This window comes from Myxocyprinus asiaticus, chromosome 16 (genome assembly GCF_019703515.2).
Source record: "Myxocyprinus asiaticus isolate MX2 ecotype Aquarium Trade chromosome 16, UBuf_Myxa_2, whole genome shotgun sequence".
Taxonomy (NCBI): Eukaryota; Metazoa; Chordata; class Actinopteri; order Cypriniformes; family Catostomidae; genus Myxocyprinus; species Myxocyprinus asiaticus.
Genome location: NC_059359.1, coordinates 9,397,387 through 9,424,449, shown reverse-complemented (window position 1 = coordinate 9,424,449; position 27,063 = coordinate 9,397,387). Strand labels below are relative to the sequence as shown.

Below are 27,063 nucleotides of genomic sequence, written 5' to 3'. Positions count from 1 at the left end.
CACATATTATTTTCACTTACGCATTTGCTCAAAGACCAAAAGAAAAAATACACTCTTACGTTTGAATGACTTTCCAGGAGAGGAAAAAAAAGAGAGAGCGGTGGATTAAGACAGATGGGAGAAGATGCCAAATTTACTGTCATACTGCAAGTATATTTATATAAATATATATACTAAATAAACAGTCACTGAGCACTTTATTAGGTACACCTGTACACCTACTTATTCATGTGATTATCTAATCAGCCAATGCAAAGCAGTGCAATGCATAAAATCATGCAGATACGGGCCAGGAGCTTCAGTTAATGTTCACATCAACCATCAGAATGGGGGAAAAAATGTGATCTCAGTGATTTTGACCTTGGCATGATTGTTGGTGCCAGACGGTCTGGTTTGAGTATTTCTGTAACTGCTGATCTCCTGGGATTTTAACGCACAACAGTCTCTAGAGTTTACTCAGAATGGTGCCAAAAACAAAAACATCCAGCATTGTTGATGAGAGAGGTCAACAGAGAATGGCCAGACTGGTTCGAGCTGGCAGAAAAGCTATGGTAACTCAGATAACCACTCTGTACAATTGTAGTGAGCAGAATAGCATCTCAGAATGCACAACACGTCGAACCTTGAGGTGGATGGGCTACAACAGCAGAAGACCATGTCATAGTGTTCCTAATAAAGTGCTCAGTGAATGTATATATAAGTTCATAGATTAACAATTAACACAAGATGTAAAACATATAATTTCTTTGCTTCTAGCAATGTCAGTTTAGATTTAATACATTTGTAAAGTGAATAAAACTGTAAAGTAAATTTAGATTTACTCTCAGCTTTCTTTTTACATAGACTGATGCTTAAATTAATGTTCCTCACATTTCAATCATATATTTAAAAAAACTCGAAATAAGTCTAAATTAAATATAAATTTAAATGGGATTCTATCCAAATAAATTTGATGGCTATATTATCTGTACAAGTCAAACATGTTACATTTTCCTCTCTGTTTTCCAAATGTAGCTTCTATATTTTAATATATTGCACATTTTACACTGTAACTAAACATAACCTAATTCAAAAGAATTTAAACATGCTTTTTAGTTGGTTATTTTTCTTTAATACAAGGACTGGTAAGCTGCAAAGAAAGTTGGTTAAAGATAACAACAATGCTAACTGACACTCTTACACTCTCATTTTGGGGGTGATATATATTTCTCCTTGTTTACAAATAACATCTATCTTTGCTTCAAATATTACATTAGCCATATCTTTTTTCGTAGAGCTGAAATAAATATATTGCACTTAAAAAAAAAAAAATTCAAAAAATATTGTTAGATGTCTCCTGATGAGGAGGTTACATTTGAATTAGAAATACACACAAATGAAGAAAAAAGAAATAGAAAACATTTGCTAATATATTGCAACTTCATACCTGTACAGTCTGTTCATAAATCAATGGCTTGAAACGGTGGGCACAAATTGTGTTTCATGGATTCCATTTTTTGAATTTAAATTTGACAGGGACTTCACAGACCGTAGATTGAAGAATGCAAATTCTTTATCTGCTTTATATGAGTGGCTCATTATCACATTTCAAATGCACATTGAATCTGAATACACAGACCTGAACCTTGAAAAGCACTTGTTAAATAAGAACAATTTTGAAAAATAACTGGAGAGTGCCCGCATGATTATTACACCAGTGTGCACCAGTTGACATTTCTCATGGGTTTTAGTACGAAAATTCACTGATATTATTGTCTCTTCACTTATACAAATGACTTCCACACACGCACGCACGCACACACACACACACACACACACACACACACACACACACACACACACACACACACACACACACACACACACACACACACACACACACACTCACAGTCCAGTTCCTAAATCTGGTTATTATGGCTGGCACTGTTTCTCTGTGATTTGGTTACAGGATTTTGATGAATTGTCGTTGATGTGACTGTACAAATGGGATCACTTCAGCCACAAATCACCTAATTTTCCTAATTCCCCTGGAGAAAATGCAAGCCTATTAGTTAAAAGTAAGCCCATTATTTACAGGTGTGGACTTCCTCCCGGTTGGATGCTGACAAGCAGCCTTGAGCGGCTATAGATCAGTTTTCTGGTGCTGGAAAGAGATGAGTATTCGCTCTTTCAAATTCGATACATAAGCAACATGTGTCAACCTTTATCCATATACATATAGAATGAACCGTGAATAAGCATTAACAGAAATTCTTGGTAGTGACATGGTAGTACAAATGGCCTCGCACTATCTGTTTATCTTTCTTGTGGAATAGAAATGACATATGCCATCATGTACACTGTAAACCCTAATGCTCAAAATAATACAAATTATAATATAAATGAGTTCAAAGAAATTAATCTTGATGAGTTTTTAAAAATTCCTCTTTCTTTTGAGTTCACAAAACTTACACCTTTTAACCTGAATTATTTTATTGTTTTGAGTTTAATGAACTTGTCTCTTTAAATTTACAGGAACTTCAATTTAACTGAAACTGGACAGGCGATTTCTATTTTCCAGCATGCTTTGCATGACACTCAACACTGAGAATAAATGTTAAAATTAAGTGTTATATAATGTGTCTTTGTGCAAGATGAATGTAAAGGGGGAGACTTGTTAATGTTTAATGTTTTATTGTGTTATTTAGAAGGATTTCTGTTATGTTTAAGTTTTGGGGGTTACCATTATGTTGAATAGTGGAGCTGAGCTTAGGTTGAGGACAAGTACAACTTAAAATTGTTCTACAGTATAATGTGTTACTCACTGAGGAATTGCTATGCTAATCAAATTATGGTGTTTTCCAATTAGTATGCATTCAGCATGCTAGCATTCACTGTACTAGCCAGTTCTAGCTAGTAGGTAATTAGGTTCTCTCTACTTGAATTATTTAAGTTGAGGTTACATGGTCATTTTAAGTTTAGCCAAAGAGTTATATTAAAGTACCATTAAAATGTATGAGTTAGCTTACTCAATATTTCAAGTTAAGAGCAATTAATATGCATGTGTAGTACAAAATCAAAATCTGAAAGTTATATTAACATACAAAATTTGATGTAAATGATTGCTTCAATTTGTTTTAGTTCTGCTAACTTGTTATGGTTTACAGTGTACATTGTAGTTTGCCCTCTCCACATTGTCAAATGTTTGAAATCATTTACTATAATGTATAGTTTTTGTTGTGGTAATCTTTTGTGAAAATTGTTGTTTGTGCTATCAAACTAAACAAGATAGATACAATTTCTTGATGCAACATTTAAAGTAGAATTGTACTTATCTGACTATAAAGATCAAACCTTCGATGGCCTGACCAAATTTGTTTACATCCTGTTGAGTCCATGGATAAAGGTTTCGTCCAGTGACGCAATGTTCTGACAACACAGCGCCCTCTAGTGTCGACAATTTGGAGGAGAAGACCGAGTGGTTGGGCTGCTCTGCAGATATCTTATCATTAAAGAGGTGATGGATCACTGGGAATGAGAAACAGCAGTTGTCCAGTGTTCGCCCTTGTTATGTTCAGCACATTACAGTTGGCAAGGTTCTCCCTCATTTGGCTCTGGCCAGGTTTTCCTTTTTTTGAACGTAAAGACGAGCGATAAAGGCGTGAGATGAATCATTAAAGGTAGCATAAACATGTCTACAGATGAAGACAGATCTTTCCATCTCCGAGTCTTATCTATGCTAAAAACTCATGCTTGAGGTTTTGGTTTACACAAATCCCTGTCCATTGGGCCTTTTTTTCTGTTCACTCTTTTTTTCTTTTTTTCTCCAGTACAGCTGCACCAAGCAGAGTGTCCGGGTCATTAGGTAATGTCGTGACAGTTTTTATTTACATGTGGCGAACAGGGCTTCATATAAGCACGTGTTTGCGTGTGTATAGGTGCTTTAGGTCTTCACATGCCAGCACTAGGAAAATCTTATCAGGCTGAGCTATTCTAAAGTGGTAGGAATCATACGAACGGGGTCATGACTGTGGAAGAATGGCGCAGTCCCTGGATGGCAGCGTACGGCCCTTGCTGGAAATAGTGGTGGTAGCGTGGCATGTGGAAGGAGGGGAAGGTAGGCCCACTGCCCTGCATGGAGCCGGCCAGGGCAGAGGGGGTGAGAGGCATGCCCAGTCGACTGTAAGGGGGTAAAGAGCCCTGGATGGTGTGAGGAAGAGGACTGGCCAATGAGGCCGTGCTGGTTCCGATGGCAGACAGGGACTGAGGGTGCTGAAAGCCAGAAAAACCAGACGTGGTGGTGACCCAAGAACTAAGGGAGAGGTTGTCTGATGCAGTGAAAGCAGAACCTAGAGAGATGCAAATTGGACACAATTCATATTTTAATTAATATGGTTTTTCCATACAATAAAATAACTTGTAGCATATTCAGCTGGTATAGGACAGTTTTCTTACCTCTACTGTGTGCCAAGTGACCATCTTCACCCAAAGTCTCCTCTTCACCAGCGTAAGTCCGAATGGGTGACCGGGCGTAAGAGTGCTTGTGGATCAAGCTCTCAACACTTTCCCTACAGCAAAAGTAAAAGACAATGGCCCAAAATATATCTCTTTACTCACAACCACCTAAATAAATAAAAAAATTGAATTGGATAACTAGCCCAAAGATATTACATTTTCATTAACTGAAAATAGACCAAATGTAAACCAAACATATTTTCCAATCCATATTTCCAACACATAACAGATTTTAGCACCTGGATGATTCTAAAGAACCCTGTCAAGAAAATGTCCTGGCCCTGTTTTGTGAATATAGAAAATGGAGCCTATTTTTAGGGCCATTAAGATTTTTTACATTGCAAGATTATTTTTATAACAACTATGCACATTTTACCCCTCAATTCTCATTACCATAATGCAGAGAAAGCTGATCAAAATATTCTCATGACTGCAATGTGAAAAAAAAAAAAACAATGTATTATGCAGATTGTAAAGTATTTAAACAAGCATATTTATAGGGCCATTGTGATTTTATTTTTACATTGCAATTTTATTTCCATAACAATTACCCACATTTTATCCCCAAATTCTCAGTTCAAAAGATATTCTTATTACTGCAGTGTGAAAATATTATATTATTATGCAAACTGTAAGGTCTATTTTTAGGGGCGATAAGATTTTTTACATTGCAAGATTATTTTTATAATGAGTATGCACATTTAACCCTTCAATTCTCATTACCATAATGCAGAGAAAGATGGTCATTATGATATTCTCATTACTGCAATGTGAAAATCATGATATATTATGCAAATTGTAAAATATTTAAACAAGCATTTTAAAGGGGCATTAAGATTTTTTACATTGCAAGATAATTTTCATAGCAATTCTGCATATTTTATGCAATGTGAAAATAATTATATGTACAGTAAATGGTAAAGTATTTATACATCATACTAGTACTCGCTTGGCACTGCCTTTAATTCCACTCATTTTAATAAAAAAAATAATAATTCTACAAACAGATTTTTTTAAAAAAATTTTTTAACTGTAATACAGATAAAGGTCATGAAAATCATAATTGAAAACAATGGGATTAGTAAAAGTAATCCGGACACATTTCGGTAACAGTGATGAATTCTCATTAACGTAAACTGTAATACAGTATATAAATATATATATATATATATATATATATATATATATATATATATATATATATATATATATATATATTTTAAACGATGCTGTTATACAATGATTTTTTTATTTAAATCCATGAAAACTAAAGGCAGTACTACTATGATGTATAAATACTTTACAATCTACATAATATATAATTTTTTTTCACATTTCAGTAATTAGAATTTAATAATGACCATCTTTCTCTGCATTGCGGTAATAAGAATGGGACACACTGTGTTTCAGGACACACTGAAAAATATGGTCACAATGCAAAAAAAAATAAAAATAATAATAATAATCATAATGGTCCTAAAAGCAGGCTTCATTTTCTTTATGAAAAATATTATTTCGTATTTACTTGCAATGATTTAGAGTTGAATATGACCAGGACATTTTCTTGACAGGTTTCTTAGCACCTATTAATTTTTTTTAAAGTAATAAATCTGTAACATAAGGGCAGCTGGGCTTGCTGTTTGAAACATACTGTATTCAGAGCGTTAGAGGTAAGGGTTAAGAAACCAAAAACTAGCCTAAACAACAAGTGCATAAAAATATGTTAACACACAGCAAGCACGTAAAGAGAAGTGTGTCTGCTTGCTTTGCAGTAAGTGGATTAGCTCCTGTTAGATTAGACTCCTCAGACAGGCTGAGATGGTCTGCATCACAAGAGCCATGCGTCCACATTAGCCTCCCAATTAGGTTAGGAAAGTGCAATATCTGTCAGCAGCGCAATACAAATATGTGTGTTTTTATCTGCGATGCGCTCCCGAGGAGAGGGGCCTTGCAGCCCTACAACTTGGGTGGCTGTTTTCAATCAGTCACCGGGCCCAATTGAATTACACTGTGTTTTAGTGCAGTGCCCGACTCCAGACTAATGTGATTTCTGCAGCTCCCTGAAGATCAATTGATCAGATCTAATTCACAGCCCTTCCAAAGAGAAAGAGAAAGAGAAAGAAAAAGAGAAAGAGAAAGAGAAAGAGAGAGAAAGAAAGAGCAGGATGCATTTTTGTCTGGTATTTTTGGCCTTCTTTGACTTTCGGTTGTTCTTTTGTTTAGTTTGAAATTGAACACACTCAATGTTTATTTGAATGCCAATTTGAGAGTGCATTACTAAAATCTGTAATTTCCAACTTATCAAATTATTTTGGGGTCATTCGATTGTTTTGGTTGTGACTCTTAGGTTTAGAAAAGTAATTCAATGTTTCTTGCACATCACCAAATTAATATTGGCAAAATTTAGAAGATCAAAAAACAAATAAATAATTAATATTCATAAATACAAGTAAATAAATACATATTTTCATTTTAGAACAGTTCTCATTTTGTACTCTGCCTATTTTTTTACTCTTGACCCATCTACCCACACACGGCGTGGTGTAATAAGAATCTATCTAATGAAAAGCCACTTGTGCACTTGTTAATGAGTGCAGCTGAATGTTCCCCACCACACACATTTCACTCCCCAGTGCAGCTGCCCTCTCCTCTGCAATCACTCCTTTTACTGAACATATTGAAATCAACACACATCAGGCAACAGAATTCCTCAAACCTCTCAATGTCAGTAAGTCTCGAGGAATCCCTGAAGCCTTTTGCAAAAGGGTTGCTGTCAATCTTCAGTTTAGTTATCTGTAGCAAAAATGAGAAAAGGCTAAATAACTGTTGCCATGAACATTAAATGAAACATATGGCTGGCTGAGTTAGCTGGTGCTTAACAGTATTTGTATTTATTTTTTTGCCAGTCTAACAAAAATTTTTTTTTCAAATTATTACCCAAGACACACCCATCTATTTATTTCTACTATTTATAAGTAGTAGTATGTAGTAGGTCTAGTAATAGCATTTTTTGTACCAGTATAATTCAGTTTTGTATACCCAACAAGAGAAGTTATTATGCAAAACTATTTCATAAGTAATGTTTTTTGACTCACCAGCTGATTTTGGTAAGCTGTGACTGCAGTAAAAACTGTCTCAGTGAAGACAAATGTACGAAACTCCTCAGACTTCAGATTAAGAAGTGAGGCTGTGTGATCTTTCTTCTTGATGATATGAACTCGAGGCTGGTACTTGTGCATGGAGTTCAGGATGATCTGTTGAGCAAAATGTTCAGAAATAAAAATAAAAAAATGTATTGACTTGGAGGATAAAGAGAAATACACATAAGCTACATTTACAGTACCTCTTACAATTAATAGAAGTAATCACTAAGTGCTTACCAGCATTTTAGACAATAAGTTTCTATTAATAAAGAGGACAAGTACAATGCCATCTTAAAATCTTAAAGAATATTTGTTTTATACATAGACCTACTGCAGCATTTTTGTTGTTGTTGTTGCTGTTGTTGTTGATTTTGTTTTATTTTATTTTTGTAAATCAGTCTGTCAAATTAGAGTTCAATAAGAGCAGCTATAATGTGTGGAATTAATCTCACATATTGTTTTTGTGTGATCAATTTCATGCTAATATTAGTCAACATTCAAATATTCACTATTACAAACTTTTGTTTTGTATTAATGTCATAGTAAAAATAAGTAAAATATATTTTTTAAATGTATGACTAAATATTTCATATAGTGTTTATATTTTGACTATCATCTGAGAATTTTAATCTGCACTTTGTGTTTTGTAATACAGAACAAATGTCCTTCAGTTTTAATTTCCTTTCAAATGCTTCTACATAAACGAAATGTAAAAATAAATAAATAATATATATATTTTATAACATAATCAGACTTTTATTCAGATCTGAAACAAACTACACTTTTTTAAAAAATTGTATTTTAAATAATTTTCGTAAAGCATGGCAGCATTTGGCTAGCCACCTTTTTAGTGTTTAAATAAAATAAAATAGCCCCACATTGCTGCAATTAAACGCTAATTATAGAGCAAATATTCTTTAGGACTTACGTGTCCGTGCTGGTCCAGTTCGTTGTTTGTAAGCTTTACTTTCTCGAAAGAAACCATTTGTTTTAATAGCTGCTCTCCCGTAAAAGGCGAATCTGGATGCACGTACAACCTGCAAAACGAAAAACAAATTAAAACATAAAGAAACACCGTTTAGGCCGTTTATTCAAGCTGTAAATCGTAAAAGTCGATTCTTTTTTAACATTTTACTTAAGCCCATATTTACATTTTCGTTCGTATTTCATTAAAAAGTGCTGTTTGAAGCTTTCTCTAAAAATAAATACCTAAATTAACAGAAGCAATTTGGGGGTAAACATCCCATACAATCGCCAGAAAACTGAATTTTGCTATATTGCTTAGGCTATAATTATTGGGTAAAACATGAACAAATAAAATACAATTAATTTAAATATATATATATATATATATATATATTTTTTTTCGAATTATTCGTGCACATTCAAATCGAAAAACCACTCCAACTTAAAATGGGCTGTTTTTTAATTGTTGTATTATATATTCCTTTATCAGTTTATCAAACAATGATATAATAACTAACACTATAAACAGAAAAACAGTGCACATGCACATCATTTGCAAGTCTTCTTACCTTGCAGGTAAAGGTGGATCTGCCTTTCCTGCAACAAGCCACGATGATCTGTGGTAGGCGTATCGATATCTTTTATTGTCCACTGGAACAATGTCCATCAGCACAATATATTTGGCGTCCGGATCCACTCCGGAAAATGATACGCGAATAGTTGGAAACATTCGTCTGTTGAAAGAAAATATTGAGGTTTACTGTAGGTATATGTCATATGAGTTTTAAGAATTTCCTTTCATGTGTAGGTCGATAAAAATGCAAAAATGAGGCAAAAATGAAAAACACTTTTTAAAATACAAATTTGCGCTGTTCAGTTTAATAAACATACTGGAATAATCCACAATTCATTTAATAAATTATTCTTATATTAGTGATTTTAAAATGCGATATATATATATATATATATATATATATATATATATATATATATATATATATATATATATATATATATCAGCATTTTTGTTTTACCTTCCAGATTTTGTGATAATCATTTCAGTGCCGAGTTCGTGAAATTTGTCCCACAGTTCTTTCGTCTCGAGGCTGCAGGAGATCTTGGCCATCTCCTCGCTGGGCACACCGGGGGTCGTAGGAATGAGCGGCTCGGTGCATAACGGAGGCGCGCTGCTGCTGCTGCTGCTGCTGCTGAACTCGCCGTGGGTTTCCAGAGAAGGCAGGTCGCCGAGGTTTTGATTGCATGACGACTTTTCTACGAATTGTTCTAGGATTAAAAATCATGTAAAGCCATGCATGAAGTAATTCTGCATTTAAGCAAATGTATTGCATTTGCGAGATTAATTTGGGATATAAAAGTGAAGTCTGGAACTATAATACAAATAATACAAATCGTATGCTCTTATAAAATATTATACATTTATTTAGAAGAATAGCATAATACTGTTTACATTATTAGCATTAACTACATTTGATTGCTATAGTGATATATATATATATATATATATACACGTGATGTAGCCTAATATAATGAAAGACATTGCTATTCTGTAGGCTTTAGGAACAATAACAAACTAATAGGCTGATAGGTTTTGCTTGGTCAGAAGGATTTTAATTTTCAAAATTAGCATTCATTTTGTCTAATAATATATTGGCCTAATATTAAGAAACTGAATGGTGCAAGTGTCAATAAGAATCCAGAATTCAATGATGTTAATTATACACCACCCCAATTCACTATTGGTCCTGAATCTTACTGTTACAGATGAATATTTCCTTTTTCTTATTTTTGGACTGTAGTGCAAACTAAACTGTAAAATAAACCATTTTTTCTGCATAGGCACATCAAGTGTTCTCTGTTGGTTCACTTGAGTGAAAGCTAATCATTTTGTTTTCTTCGCCTGGAAAGTGTACTCTGCTTTTATAAAACTGAGAGATCTTCTTATTATCTCATTATGCATTTTATTTGCATTTTAGGAACTAAATTGAATTATTCCCCATATTGACACAAGCTGTTACTTTATACCATTTCCTGAGAATTAATAGACTATTGTTCTACAACCACAAGAGGTCAAAAATCTACAAGTTAGTTTGTCTAACCCAATTATAATCTATGCAGTTCCTTAAATACTCATTCTAACGATATACATGTTTTTTTCTTTGCATCAAAACATTGTTGCCAGAGCAGAATTAGTGCTAATGTCATAATGCGAAACACCCCTCAGCCATCTCAAAAACTTTCTATAACATCTAAGTGTCAGATCTGAGCTTACCCAGCGGCTTGATGGTGTTTTCCTCCGATTCCTTGTCCTTCGATTTTCCACTTGACATGAGAGCGGCTATTGAGAAAGCGTTCGCCCTGGAAGAGAGCTGAGGTTTTGGGGAAGATGTGTACTCCATGATACGAGTGCTCAGAACACCTCAAATGTCTGGAATTAGCCCCAAAACAGCTTTAAATCGCGGGAGGATATTTTAATAAGGACGACGAGGTTTGCACGCTACAGGCTGTTGTGTTTGTTACTTCCAAAACGGTTGGGACATTATGTCTTGTGCTCCAGTCACCCTTGAGTTCTCTTTCGCAGGCAGCGCTGTCATTGATTGTATGTGTTGGACACTTGCAGCCCCCTTAATTTCAGGAACCCCTCCGCTGTGCTCAGCTACGACCAATCGTTGTGTTTCTTCTACATCATTGGTTCTTTAACACCATCCGTCGTCAACAGTGAGGTTATTTACAAATCCTACTATGGTGAATGCTTTGCTCATGAATGTTAATTAGGTCACGTGACGTACGCCTTCCTGATTGGCTGAGACGATGGTAGGCGGGCGCGAGTGAGGCGGCGAAGGCGTGGCATGTGAATATTAATTAGCTTACAGGACCAGACGCTCGATCCAACTTCATATAACATTCTTAATATTCATGAATAGTTAAACCTTAGCCATAGTAGGATTCGGGATAGCGATTGCAAAGGAAATATCTCGTGGGCAGCCCCGACAGAGATGTCAAAATGCTAAATAAACCTTATTACAATTTTACACGTCACATCTGTCTACACAAAAAGGCTATGCATAATTTCATCATTCCACGAAAACATTGTTGTCCACACTATGTAAGGAAAATGTTATAATACAGACCTCATTAAGAAGGTATATATTTTATCACCTGCAATTTACTCCCTATATGTTTATTTAATCTTATATATTAAGGGACCCATTATTATTATTATTATTATTATTATTATTATTATTATTATTATTGCTTTTTAAGTGAGTATATTTTTTGTTGTTAAAAATAATTGTTTCGGAATCAAAAAACAGGCAATGTGACGAAGCAGGGCACCATAAAGATCCATACAGGTCCAACCATACGTTTTAAAAACGTAGATATGATCCACTGTTAATTAACTATTTACTATAAACATCTTATTCGGTAAGAAACTCTCCCAGTTTTAAGAGTGTACTGTAACAGTACATATACATATTTTCATGTTGTTAAAACATTGAAACAACTACTCATTCCTTGACCGGACAGTGACAAAATCAGAAATGTATATTTATTTAGTAACTTGACTTCACTAATTAAAAGCAAAATGCAAGCAAGTAGAAAAATAAGAACAAAATCAGAACCAAAAAAAAAAAAAAAAAAAAAAAAGGTTAAGTACGGCAACAAAACAGCCTATTATACCCTAACAATAATAGGCAGAATAATAATATAACTAATACATAATTAATAATATAATTATTAATGTTAACATTTCTAATGTTTATTATTTTCACACAAACAATAACAATCGGAATAGGTACAGTTAAGGGATACTTTCTCCCGTTTTTTTTTTTTTTTTTTTTTTTTTTTGCGTTATCCTTTTGAACTTTTGATAAGAACAAATCCTGTCTAGACCGCTCTCCCTTGATGCCAAAAGTAAGACACAGGTCCTTTGTCAAGTACAACACTTAGTAAGCTTACGCTGATCAAGCTTGATGAAATAATTCCTGCAGCTTTAAACTAACACGTTTCAACACAAATAAAGGTTCAACTGGCCAACCACTCATACCTCACAGCTATTTACATATTTGCTGAAATTCTTCATGCTATATTTTTTTTTTCACTGGCATGGCACAAAGGTTTACATACATATAGACCTATATGCATTTACAATAAAGATCCTTAAAATAAAAATGGTTCTTTAGCTTTGTGCTTTAATGTACACTAGCAGCGCGTGCTCGTGCCGCATGAGAGAGTCTGTATATAAATATATATCTTAAAAGCGCTGACTCGCGTGTTTTTTTCCGCTTGAGGAATCACCTATCATCCTCAATGTCACTCTCTCTGGAGAGACACAAGAGCCCCAGATCTACAGCGTTTAAACCCATTAAGGCGACACTCAAATGCAAATCCAATGCTGCAGATATATTTTAAGGGACCTTGGCTGGGCAAAAATTAGATTACCGTGCAATTGCCAGCGGATAATGTGCTAAAAGCTTTCCCACTTAGCGTAACTCCTTACTGAATATTATTCACACTTTCGGGTCCGATGCGCCAGTCAGCCAAAGGCGACTTTTAAAGCCACAGCAAAGCCCCGACACGTGCACGTCAGTATTTCAGACCGGCAAAAAATGTGACACACTGCATACTGAGTTCGCGGGGCTTTGCTGAATCACGGTCCATAAGACGCATTCAATTCTACAGACAACTACTTTTATTCGATTCGGTAGTGCAGACTTTAAGGCTAATTAGGAAACCAATGCATCGACGTCTACAGCAGGTGCATTAATTCCATCCCATACAATAACGTCTGCTTGTAATGGGGTCCCCCAATATTCAAACCAAGCAAGAACAAGCAAGTAAATATTTTATGTAGATCTATATCACTGCTGTTCAATGTCAATAATTAGCATATTTTCAGTTACATTTATAGGCCCATTTTTAAGTTGTTAGCTGCTTGGCTGCTCCACCCAGTATCAAGTAAGGATTCAAAAAATGTGAGAACATTTATTTATTTATTTTTATTAATGAACCAATATTGCATGAAGCAAGTTGAATTAACATGCAAAATGTATCCCTTTGCTGCTGACTGATCCATAATTCCTTGTAGCATTATTTTTAAAAAGTTGTATGAAATAACATTTGGTTTTTAAATATTGCAAATATTGCAAATGTATTTTTATGTAGAGGATGATGAAACCATATGACTTTTTGTGCTGTTAGACTCTCTCTCTCTCTCTCTCTCTCTCTCTCTCTCTCTCTCTCTCTATTTTATTGGAGTATTCATACATAATTTATATATTTTATATATATATATTACATAATTTATATATATAATCTATAAATGTAAATTGTATGTATCTAGCTTCACTTCTTTTTTCACTTCATAATTTAATGCGGTATTCCTTTATTTGATTTTTTTTTCATGTCCAGAGGTAAAAAATAAAATCAGATGTTAGAGGTTATAGTTATTAGCAATTATGTAAGTTAAATGTACACAGATATTTTCCCAGCCGTACAATATATTTCTTCTTTCTACACGTTATTTGAAGTGCTAGTATTTAAAATACTTTATATTCCAGATTAATCCAGAGGTGTTAAATGCAGCATTTATCCTCCATTCAGAAGCCTCAACTGAAATACAGTCAGTTGTACTGAGTTGCCATGGTTAGTAATGATCTTAAAATTCTGGAGCAGAACATTAAGTCCTGTTGCATCAGACTGTTCAAAGAGAAGGAGCAGGAGCTTTTCCAGTTTTCACCCGTGAGAAGTGCCCCCATATTCGCCCTTCTCTTCCAAACTTGCCTGGGCTGACAGGCATGCATTGGCCGAGCCAGTGCCTCCGTTCATATGACTAATTAGACAAGCTTCACGCTGTGCTGTTCTTTTTGATGCTGAGCCCTTGTGCTAATTGCCACGTCTGTCTTAGGGCACAGGGAGGTTAAGTTCAAATGCAGTGCCGACTCGCTGCACTCCCCCACCCCACCGTCTAAACTGCCCCTTCTCACAACCCTTTTTTTGCCCTGACCTGGGCCATGACCGTGGCCAGGCTTGAGATCAGGCATATGCAGGGTGGATGGACTGTAGAGGATAAGTTTTGGGGGGGGGTGGGATTTAGAATGGGTGTTAGACCAATCTCAGATTAGATTTGTTAAGGACTGAAACACAAATAAAAAGGTGTCAGAGTCTTTGTTCAAGTAGAGCTAAATCAACCCAGGAAGTTGGAGTCTGACCTCTTGCCTTCTCATCACCTCAAACCCTTCTGTTTTTCCAGCTTGTGTCTAATTTTTACTGGGCCCATCAGAGAGTGGCTTAAAGACATTAGGTCTTGTGTGAGTGAGTGAGAACTTTTCAGAGTGATGCTCATAGATTGGTTAATGCTGGGTGCAGTGTCACAAGTAAACAGGGTGCCAATAATGCTGATGGATGTGGTTTCACCTTTTTTTTGTGGTGACCTTTAACACTAATTTGTCTCCAGTTTACACCACCCAGACATTCTGATGTGATCAATGCTGTTGCTTTGAGTTAAATTTATGAGGGGTTAAATCTAATGTCCCTAATCGTTTTGATTAAGAAATTGGATTTTTGTACTAACAATTTTCCAACCTGTTCTCTGAATCCCGTTATTATACCATTATTTTTGCTAAATGATTTTTATGTGGCTCGTACGTGTTGCGGCAGATTCCTGGTGAAATGCACACTAGAGGTACTACAGCAACAACTTTTATTCCCTTTCACACAAATCTTGAGTAAAACGGCAGATTATGGCAGATTATTAATTCATAAACAATTTTGCCCTGTTCCACACACTGTGCTATCTCATGACATCTAAATGCTTTTACTATAGCGCATGACTTTAAAAGGCAATACACTTTAACATGCATTACATAACCAACTATATTAACAAGCTTGCTCAAGAAAGTTGCTTGGTAGCTCAACTGAAAGTGCGTTGCACTTGCGATGCAAAGGACCGGGTGACAAGTCATGCAGAGCACGCAAGTCGACACGTGAGTGGAAAATGTCATAGATGCACCACAAAATTAAGTGGTTGCTTCAGCAATTGCTTTGTTCATGTCACATTTGTGTTTTATTGCACTGTCGGTTAAGTTTAGGGTAGGGAGGTCAGTTTTGTTGATTTAAAACTTGATAAAGCATTAACCTTAAAAACCTCACCTGTTTGGGAGAAGATTTACCTCGCTTTTAGCGTCACACAGTGGATATTTCACCTTGGAACTGTTGCAAAATATGTAAGGCCACATCCACACTAATATGTTTTTGTTTGAAAACGCATACATTTTGCTACGTTTTGGCCTTCCGTCCACACTGAGATGGTGTTTTTGTCTACGGAGCTTTTTGAAAATGCTCTCCCAAGTGGATAAATTTGAAAATGCCATCTTCACGTTGAAGTGTGGACAATGGAAATGTTTGAAAACGATGATGTATTTGTTGTCATGTGTGGCAGTCATGTGATCCATTTAACCCAAAACAATCATGATGGTTGCCCATTTTGTAGTGGCGTTGTTGTGCCTGCTATCCATTTTGGTAGCGTTGTTAAAGACAAATGTTACTTTGTACAGCCTTCACATTGTATTCCTTCAAAGGCGATGGGAAATTTACTCAGAATTGCTGTCTGGCGGCGGAACAAGAGGACAATTGCATTTCAACCATACATGGAAATGACACTGGGCGACGCTTCTTACGTTTTTTTTATTTTTTATTTTTTATGTATGTGCAGTAAGGGGATTTAAGCATTTTCAGACATTTTATTGTGGACGAGAAACTTTTGAAAAATGTTTGAAAATGGCAGTGTGGGTGGTGTTTCGAAAATGAAAACACCACTTTCAAATTTATCCGTAGTAATGTGGATGAAGTTTCAGAAACCACACAATATAATTTAGCAAAAATGTTGCCACAGTCACGTAATTTGACTGCAATTTTCATTTTCTGAATGTTACAGTATTATTATTATGCCATAATATTAACTTGCAGAAGTAAGACTTGTATGTGTGGACTATCTTATATCTCTCGACATCAATGTCCTTCCAAAGAGTGTTTGTTTGATGTGGGACAGAGAGAAAAGAGTGAGTGTGTGATAAAAAGCCTTGGCATGGGCAACCCAGACTCTCCATGGTCAAGGCGGTCATCGTGTGCTCCCCACACTAAGTGGCAACCTTCAAAGGTCCCCGTCAGAGATGTGATTGGATCTCTCTCACTGCCCCTGTCTTTCAGCTCTCTTTATCTCTTTCCACTCTATCTATCTCTCTCGCATTGGCAATAGGAAGCTGCAGAGAAAGGAGACAGCATCTGTCCTTCCCCTCCCCTCCGCTCCACTCATTTTTTCTGGGATTCTGTCCTGTCTGTACATGACTATCGGACATTCTCCTGGTCAAACAAGTGTAAAATCTTTAAATGGGAATGTTTGACTTTACCATAGCCATTAATAATAGAGAAGCCAGTGGTTAAAAACCGTACTAATGTGGTTTAACAGACACTTGTGAAGCAAGAATATGAGTGGCCCATCCCACAGGGAGAAGGGTGTTAGAGAGAACAGCAAAGAGAGAGGATGTCTGTGATATGGAAAGCCTTTTTGCAGTATCACACCAATGTTGTTGGGATTTTAGCAGTGAGGATGCAGTGATAAAAGCCACTAAGAGTGCAAGTGTAGCAGGACTCGGGTAGAACAATACTGCAAACTGCAGAGGGACCAAATCCCAAAAACATCTCTTTAAGAAGCACTTTAATTGTGTTTTTACTCTGCAGCTTCTATCCCATCCCTCTTGTGTCTCTCCAGCAGTGATCACATTTACAAACAGAATCAAAGTGACAATTTTTCTTGACTTTCTAAACTGTGGGCGTCCTTTTGTTAATTTGACCTCTGCTTCTGAGCTTCTCCTTTAACTTCCACAGATTTTCACTAGCACAGATCCTGGAACCCTTCAACAGTGTCTACTGGATAAGACTGCACTATGTACTTAAAGTTTAGGTTAACTCAAAAATGGACATTTACTCACCGTCATGCTGTTTAAAACCTGTACGACTTTCTTTCACAGAACACAAAAAGACGTTTTGAAAAATGTTTTCACTGTTCTTTAACATAGAGTGAAGGCATGTATTGACCACTGACTCTAAAGCTTCAAAAAAGCACCTTAAAAGAACTATATACACTATATTGCCAAAAGTATTCGCTCACCCATCCAAATAATTGAATTCAGGTGTTCCAATCACTTCCATGGCCACAGGTGTATAAAATGAAGCACCTAGGCATGTAGACTGCTTCTACAAACATTTGTGAAAGAATGGGCCGCTCTCAGGAGCTCAGTGAATTCCAGCGTGGTACTGTGATAGGATGCCACCTGTGCAACAAGTCCAGTCGTGAAATTTCCTTGCTACTAAATATTCCACAGTCAACTGTCAGCGTTATTATAACAAAGTGGAAGCGATTGGGAATGACAGCAACTCAGCCACGAAGTGGTAGGCCATGTAAAATGACAGAGTGGGGTCTGCGGATTCTGAGGCGCATAGTGCGCAGAGGTCGCCAACTTTCTGCAGAGTCAATCGCTACAGACCTCCAAAGTTCATGTGGCCTTCAGATTAGCTCAAGAACAGTGCGTAGAGAGCTTCATGGAATGGGTTTCCACGGCCGAGCAGCTGCATCCAAGCCATACATCGCCAAGCGCAATGCAAAGCGCCGGATGCAGTGGTGTAAAGCACGCCGCCACTGGACTCTAGAGCAGTGGAGACTTGTCTGACTGCATTGTGCCAACTGTGAAGTTTGGTGGAGGGGGGATTATGGTGTGGGGTTGTTTTTCAGGAGCTGGGCTTGGCCCCTTAGTTCCAGTGAAAGGAACTCTGAATGCTTCAGCATACCAAGAGATTTTGGACAATTCCATGCTCCCAACTTTGTGGGAACAGTTTGGGGATGGCCCCTTCCTGTTCCAACATGACTGTGCACCAGTGCACAAAGCAAGGTCCATAAAGTTTTTAGTGTGGAAGAACTTGACTGGCCTGCACAGAGTCCTGACCTCAACCTGACAGAGCACCTTTGGGATGAATTAGAGCGAAGACTGCGAGCCAGGCCTTCTCGTCCAACATCAGTGTCTGACCTCACAAATGCGCTTCTGGAAGAATGGTCAAAAATTCCCATAAACATACTCCTAAACCTTGTGGAAAGCTGTTATAGCTGCAAAGGGTGGGCCGACGTCATATTAAACCCTATGGATTAAGAATGGGATGTCACTTAAGTTCATATGCGTCAAAAGGCAGATGAGCGAATACTTTTGGCAATATAGTGTATGTACTCCATGTGACTCGTATACTATTTTTTTAAAACTTATGAAGCCATATGATAGCTCTGTGTGTGGAACAGACCGAAAGTTGTCATTATTCACTGAAAATCTGTCACTCTGCCATAGTTCTTGAATTTCATTTACATTCGAATATATTTAAATATATTCTGCAACGAGAAATGAAAGTGCGATGAGATTTGAAAGCCATGGCAAAGAAGAAGATTATTAGTGAATAACTATTTACATTTTTAACTCTTTAATCACATAAAGCTATTTTATGACTTAGAGAATAGAGAATAGTCTTCTGTGTGCTATATAGAAGACTCTATAGCACACAACTTTAGGGGCCGGTCACACAGAACATGTTTTTGCACTGTTTTAAAATATTTATAACACAACTTTTGGGGCCATTTACACAGAACACATTTTTGCATCTGTCTGCACTGTTTTGTTTTTTTTTTTTTTGTTTTTTTAAACTGTTTTTCTATTTAAATGTGGACATCTTTGACCATTGCAATATGTCTGCCATGTCAAGGTAAAAAGAATGTCAACTTTTAAAAGTGTGCTTTTTTAGAGCAAGAAAGCCTGAATGGCCCCTTATGGTGCTTTTTGTACTTTTTTGGAGCTTGACAGACAGTCACTGCTGTATTGTCACTGTAACATTCTTCAAAATCACTTTATTTGTGTTCAACAAAAGACAGTAAGTCATATGGGTTTGGAAATGTCAGGCTGTCGTCCCAATGTATTTAAACATCAGGTTATGGAAGAAATATATTCACTTCAGCATTGTGTTGGACACTCATTAGGATACAGAATTCATGAGGCACAGAATCAGTTTGGAGTAAACAATATTTACTCAAAATGTGCCCTGCACAGTAAACACTATGATAAATTATCCTGAAGATGCGGAGGCTAGAACATTTGGACAGTCTGAAGGAGAATTTGTGTGTGTGTGTGTGTGAGGAACCTGTGAGGTGAGGTGCAGAAGTGCTTGTGAACAGGAGGATGTGGTGCTAATATCCAGCCCAACTAGGGCAGGCCAAGGTGCTGCAATGTGCAAAGAGCTTCTGTTAGTATTGCTGTCTTTAACCTTTGCTCTGTTAAGCACTCTTGTTGAGTCTCTCCTGGGCCACTCTCCCCCTCCGACCTGCCAGGTGGTCAAACCCAAGCCTTCATCTGGTATGTGCTGGGCAAGTAAATGCCATAGAGGCTGTTTTTCAGCATTTCAAAACCTTTGTGATTTTCTTTTGTCCAAACATGGTTTACAGTCTAATTATAATTATTTTACTGAAGTTCTCAAAATAAAAATAAAAAAGTTCACAAAAAAATAAAATAAAAATTAAAAAAATATGTCGTTATTCACTTCCGTGGAACACAAAAGGAGATGTTGGGCAGAATGTCACTATACACTTACTTTGTGTGGGGTAAAAAATGCAATGAAAGTGAATGGTGACTGATGTAACATTTTGCAAAATATCTCTTTTTGTATTCCACGGAAGAAGGTAAGTCATACTGTTTTGGCAAAACATGAGGGTGAGTAAATGATGACAGAATTTTCATTTTGGGGTGCATTATCCCTTTAATTAAAATGAATGAAAGGCAAAAAGCTGCTGTGTTTAATGGACCAAGTCAAAAAAGAGTCACAAAGAGAGATTAGTTATCAGAGCACATTGAACATTCTCTGTTTTGTGTGTGTGTGTGTGTGTGTGTGTGTGTGTGTGTGTGTGTGTGTGTTTTCACATGCACACAGACTCTGACACACATGAACTGTATTATTTTAAAAGCTGTGAGGCTTTAATTGTCGGATTGAACCGCTATGCATTGCTACATAGAGTAGCCGCCATAAGGATAACAGTGGAATTAGTAGTAAGACTAAACATTTAAGAAATGGCTCATTGTTTCCCTGTGTTGTTACCCCTTTAATATAACCGGCATCACTCTCATTCAAAAGCCCTTTCTTAAGGAAACATTATTTATCTGAAGGAGATTAGCCACTGCCCTAATACACTTTATAGAGCACAAAAACTATTTTAGTAGTTAAAAGGATAGCTCACCTAAAATTGAAAAGTCATAATTTTCTCACACTGCTGTTTTTCCAAACCTGCATGACTTTCTTGCTTACGTGGAACACAAAAAGAAATATTAAGCAAAATGTTAGCATCTTTTTTCCCCATATACAATGAAAGTGAATGGTGACTGAGGCTGTCAGTCCCTAAATTCTGCATAACACCTCTTTTGTGTTCCATAGAAAATTGAAAGTCATACAGGTTTGGAACAAAATATGTCCAAGTACATGAAAAGTACATGTCAAAATGTAAATTTTTGGGTGAACTATGACTTGATCTCCTGCAGTTATGCTGTGATTGGCATTCAGAATTCTTTGTAGTCTGTCAGGCATATTATTGAGGCCATGAGAAGAAGGTGTGAAACAGACAATGCCCTGGTCTTCATCACCCCAAGACCTCTTAGGTCAACCAGTGTTAACATGATGAAATGTTCTCTTTTGTTTAAATATTCACTCGATTAAAATTCTGTGGATACATGGGTGTGGGGGATGTTGCACTGAGCCTATTTCCCGGAAATACCCCTGCTGAGCACTCTGTCAGGAGAGGAAATCTTGCTGATTAGTCAATGATTGAGGTTTTTGTGAACCAAAAAAACTTTGAGGATAAGACAAGATGTGGGAGAGAGGGTGCAAAGGGGGACGTGAAGACAGGGAAGGAGGGGTGGTGATGCTGAGTTACAGGAGGGCTTCCTCGTGCCTCCACTGAAGCAGAAAATCTCTCTTAAATTGGTTACCGCGACGACTGCCTTCAGGAGCTTTCATCCATTGTGGCAGGGGGCCCGCAGAGCGTCATTGCTAAATCTCCACCTCCACCCGTTACATGCTTCCACCCCCCTGGGCAGCGTCCATTACCACTGCTGCTTGGTGGACACGTAGACCTGAGAGCGTCACTGCTTCTTTGGTGCCACCAGTATTGCTCATTTAGCTGTCAAATTCTCTGGCTGCATTAGCACTCCATGAAAGGCGTGAAGTAAACACCCAACCAGGACACTCACACAATTACAAACAGCTAGATGTCTCTTTTTTGCTCTTTCTGTTGCTCTTTGACAACATTGTGAGCACAATAAGAAAGTTCCCTTTGCTACCTTGATGCTGTATGGCCTTTTTACAACTGTGTACACAGTATTTAGCCAGGTATTTTACATATCAAAATAGCATGATGTTTAGTCCAGCATGAATGGGATTAGTACCTTACATGAGGATGGAACATAACAAAGAACCAGTTAGTGTGGTGAATTGTCCCTGTAATTTATTAAATTAAGTCCAACACACATTTAGAATGATTATTACGACATAGAATGTTATTGCATTAGAAAATATCAACGTGGGTCACATTTATTTTAAAGAAAAATAACACGAACAGTTTTCAAGCGAAACATTTCACACAAAACATTTCACAAAGAGAAGAATCAAAAAACTTTCTGGTTGTCATATGTTATCGGAACATGTCCATATAGTTAATGTGATGAACTACACCTGTGGTTACTCAGCTAGATCACCTGTGTTAACATTTGTTTTATACACCCACTGAGCACTTTATTAGGAACACCTGTACACCTACTTATTCATGCATTCATTCGTGTGGCAGCAGTGCAATGTATAAAATCATTCATATATGGGTCAGGAGCTTCAGTTAATGTTCACATCAACCATCAGAATGGGGAAAAAATGTGATCTCTGTGATTTGGACCATGGCCTGATTGTTGGTGCCAGATGGACTGGATCAAGTATTTCTGTAACTGCTGATCTCCTGGGATTTTCACACACAACAGTCACAAAAGTTTACTTAGAATGGTGCCAAAACCAAAAAACATCCAGTGAGCGGCAGTTCTGCGGATGGAAACGCCTTGTTGATGAGAGAGGTCAACGGACAATGGTCAGACTGGTTCGAGCTCTCAGAAAGGTAACTCAGATAACCACTCTGTACAGTTGTAGTGAGCAGAATAGCATTTCAGAATAGAGCTGTTCAGCTGTGACATCAATTTGTAGGCGAACCTGGAAGTCTAATTTGCCATGGGTTCCCTCGGGATTTTCCTATACATTTTTATAATAGGGTTTTTGAATTTGAGTAAAATAAGGTCTGTGAGAAGCATTACTTGACAAACATGGACGATTTGTTGTACAACATAAATTACACACAGTCATACCTCAAACGTGAATTTTAAAAAAGTGCTCAGTAAGTGTACATCAATTAAAAAGGACCTAGGGACCAGTTGGTTTAAAGTAATTGCACAAATGGAAAAGAAAAATAAAAGTAGGTCTAAGAACCTTCTGTCTTATTTGTATACTTTTTAAAAAGTGCATCAAAATTAGAGTTGTGCACGGGCATTAAGTTGAAGCCCGAAACCGCCCCGTACCCAATACCATGTGACCTGACCCAACCTGACCAGACAATACCGTCAAATCTGATCAAACCCAACCCAAACTGAACCTGAAATTGCTCACTCTCTTCATTTATTTTCCAAGCAAGTAAATTGGCTGGTATAGGCTGTATTTTAAGTATCGTATTCAACATTCAAATATGTGGCGGTCTTGTGCGAGATGCTAAACAAACAGAGACGTGGCACACTGGTCAAAGGTGTACGTTTACGTAGAAAAACGATTGAAAAACAGAGCAGATGCACGCAAAACAGAACGTGAAATCTGAAACACTAGGTTGACTTGTTTAGCTGAAATTGGTCTGTGCTTACCGAAATTGGAAACACTGCCTCCAGTGGCCAAAGCAGTAAGTATTGTTTGGCGTACGGGCACACGTGAGCTCCATTTTCTGGGTAAAATGTCCACGGAGGGGCACCAAAAGCGAGTTGTGAAGCAAGTTGTTTTCAGCTGTACAGGCTAAAATACAGTGAAGAGGAATGCATATTTTATAAACTGTACCCCCAAGCACCAAACCTAACCATCAGTGGAGTATTAATGTAATGTTAGAGGGAAAAATTCAATCTCCGAATTGCGCCGTCACTGATTATGCGAACACGATTACTTCCTGGTTTCAACACAGGATCTGAACCCGAGCCTCCAGGTCATGCCACATGGTAAGGTAAACACACTGGAGCCAGTACAAAGAATGTCTGATAGGAGATAGCGCTTGTCAGTGAGTCGGCATAATGTGGCCAATCTTATGTTACCGGAACTCTTGATCTCACTTCCCATATGATCATGTTGCGCAAAAACACATTCAGTGTGACCAGTCACAAACCTGTCTATTCCTGCGTGTCATTTTTCATTAATTACAAACCCCAAACCCCAACCCGACCTGATCCCAAAGTTATACTTGAAAATCTAACCTGAACCCAGCCTGAAACTCAAAAGTTTGTCGGGTTCCGTCGGGCTCGGGTCGGTCGGGTAGCAGATCTCTAGTCCATATACGTTTTGGGGGCACTGTACATCAATATGTCATATAAGAGTCATGTCTCCAACATATTTGAAAGCAGTAGAAGCCTTAAAAAAATGTCAAATGAGATCATCATGGTCATGCTTCCGACCAGACCTCCTCAGAGACGCAGTGTGAGATCTTCTTCGTTCCAGGCCTGGTGATGAATGTACAGATAGATTGATGTCTTTCAGAACTTAACCCTTGGAATCTTCTATCCCATAGCATTGGTGCATCTGGACTGAAAATGTTATCAGACTGTGAATTTGAACTCTCTCAGAACTTTAGACCCAGTGTAAATGTGTTGAGGTCAGGCAGGGGGAGAATGGGTGAAAGTTTGCAGTGAGGTCCTGTCTGTCTAGGCTCTAGGGGTTAATCCAGTTCTCCTTAACCCCACCAGAGAAACCTCAATTACCACCAGCAGAGCTGCAGAGTAGTCAGCAGAATAAAGTGTTAAAGGGTTAGTTCACAAAAAAAAAAAAAAAAAAGAGAGAATTTTGTCATCATTTACTCACCCTCATGTCATTCTAAACCAGTATTATTGACAGACTGTAATTTAATTTGTTATTCACTGATAATCTTCTCTTCCATTGCAGCTCTCAAATTTATTTTCATTCATGCTTTTAAACTTCATAAATTGCATTCAGATATGAGACACACGAGAACCAATGCCTTTTGATGTCATTGACGTCAAACCTGGTGTAACATGTCAAGTTTGAAAATGCTTATATGCAAATTAGATTTTAGGGGTATTGTAGAAGGGATGATTTTCATTGAATAATAACTTAAGACCCCGTTTACATCATCTGATCACATGTGGTCAGCCCTAAATACAGGTTTAAATGGGGTCTAGTACGTTTTGTGATCGAATCACAAAAACCACATATGAATGTGGTCAAAAACGCATGTGACCACATCTCATTTGTGTAAACGCTATCCATCCTCAATGTGTCCCGGCAGCAGTTAAGCACCACCCCTTACCTGTCAGTCAACCGCTGCACTAAAATAAGAGTTTAAACTTTGCCGGTTATGGGCGGATTTAAAAGGATATAACCGTCAGATTGGAAAATTCAAAAAAGCGGATACATACACAATCACGAGAACTTCATGGATAATTTCATGGAAATTTGCTGCGTTTGTGCTTAGATTAAATTTCAACTGCATCTGGGAGAAACAGCGAGCTGGTTTTTTTTGCGCTTTCTTTGTCTTTTATGATTTAGTAGCTTACTAACACAGTGATTGATGGATATCGTCATGAAACAGACGCTCCCCTCTAAATCCAAACACAAATGGTTACAGGAGACACATTTAAGTGACCAGGTATAAACAGCGACATGTCTCATCTGACCACATGTGATCGGATCACCCGAGACACATCTTAATACCAGGTGTAAACGGGGTCATTATGTCTGTTTATGGTGGTCCCAGATCACTGTATGATTTAAAAAAAAGAGGAAACATCCAAAATTTCTTCTTTGTATTCCATAGAAGTAAGTCATACCAATTTGGAACAACATGAGGATGAATAAATGAAGACAGAATTTAAATTTTTGTGTGAACTATACCAATACCTATATACTGTATGAATATAGGTCTTCAATATCTGGCTCCACTGTTCTGAAACCACAAAGGATGTCTTTAGTATTTTGTATGGGCTGGGTCCCCTACAGTAAATATAACGTCTTCTCCTTTTACATTTGCTTCACCTATAGTGGTATGGATAAAATGCTGGAATTGCGCTTCTAAACTGTTCCCAGAGAGGAGGGTGAAGGAGGTAGAAGAGGCCAAGCGGTATCAGGCCACAAGGCTGGTGCTGACAATTCCTGCAATGGCTATATTTGTAGACAGTTAGTGTCTCAAGATGCCGATAAGAGATGAGCTGACCGGCTACATCTCTGTATGAGTGCAAGATATAGATGGGGTCACATGTAGCTCACAGACACCCCAGCAGATGATAGTGTTGCAGGATCAGAGACAGAGAACCAGTGGAAGGATGCTCTAACGGCCTGGGCTTCACAGATTACAGGAGGAAATGGCCCCCAGGAGCTGTGGAGTCTCCTTGCCTCACCTCCCTGCCTGTCAATGCCCTCCACGAATGATGGACTTTCTCCTCAATATCACAGTGCATTTCTTATCCTGTTGGTTATGAAATCAGTCCTGACAGCACACAGTGACATTCTGCAGTGCCGCTGCATTATTGGCTAATAAACTCCCACTTTGCTCTCTAGTCATGAGTCAGACAGGAAATACATTATGTGATGCTAATTTTATGAAAAGCACTGCCATAAAGTTAAAGCTTGCTGAATGGCCTGAAGGTATAATGTAGAAATGACAGCACTGAATGACTTCACCAACCCGCTCGTGCAAACAACCAGCGTATTATTAGCGGAATACGGGAATAGTTTGTAATGGCTTGGTTAACCTATTTACTTCAGTCCCATTTCCTTCAGTTAAACTTTCCTCTTTCAGAAGCCCCATTATGAAGTTCCGTTATACAAGATGGATTCTGCACTCACTCTGGTTCATGGATTTGACTTCTGAGCAACCGGATACATATTGCATGAATGTGTCTGCTGATTTCTGTAACATTAGATCAAAACATTTGCTGGTTAATTTGACGTGAACTAAAAGTGGACACTACGAAACAGGAACAGCTCGACTCTCTCTCACACTCCCTGTTTTGCATTATCAGTATTTTTGAGGATGGTGGGTGGGGGGTGCTCAGGCCTGGTGTGGAGACGC

General features: G+C 37.5%; 2 protein-coding genes across 3 annotated transcripts in view; both read right to left on the bottom strand.

Annotated features, from left to right (window-relative positions):
- LOC127454186 (sodium bicarbonate cotransporter 3-like) overlaps positions 1 to 27,063 on the bottom strand; it is a 249,611-nt gene that overhangs the window by 63,333 nt on the left and 159,215 nt on the right. The gene's annotated exons all lie outside the window — the stretch shown is intronic.
- Positions 133 to 11,267, bottom strand: LOC127454201 (T-box transcription factor TBX20). Of its 2 annotated transcripts, none has more exons than XM_051721243.1 (8): positions 10,894 to 11,267; positions 9,638 to 9,887; positions 9,173 to 9,337; positions 8,566 to 8,674; positions 7,590 to 7,748; positions 7,211 to 7,287; positions 4,435 to 4,547; positions 133 to 4,328 (listed from the first exon to the last, which is right to left on the bottom strand). In XM_051721243.1, exons 1-8 carry the CDS (start codon positions 11,018 to 11,020, stop codon positions 3,988 to 3,990), a joined length of 1,341 nt encoding a protein of 446 aa, XP_051577203.1. In that variant the 5' UTR covers positions 11,021 to 11,267; the 3' UTR covers positions 133 to 3,987. The 2 variants fall into 2 exon arrangements, with proteins under 2 accessions (XP_051577203.1, XP_051577202.1); XM_051721242.1 differs by having other exon boundaries at positions 4,435 to 4,551; positions 7,212 to 7,287.

What these genes read in the sequence shown, in the direction of transcription:
- LOC127454201 (XM_051721242.1), bottom strand. Translation starts at nt 11,020, where the DNA reads ATGGAGTACACATCTTCCCCAAAACCTCAGCTCTCTTCCAGGGCGAAC. An exon ending in AACTGGACCAGCACGGACAC is followed by an intron (nt 7,749 to 8,565) that starts GTAAGTCCTAAA and finishes TTTGCTCAACAG; the next exon opens with ATCATCCTGAACTCCATGCA. An exon ending in TCACTTGGCACACAGTAGAG is followed by an intron (nt 4,329 to 4,434) that starts GTAAGAAAACTG and finishes GCATCTCTCTAG; the next exon opens with GTTCTGCTTTCACTGCATCA.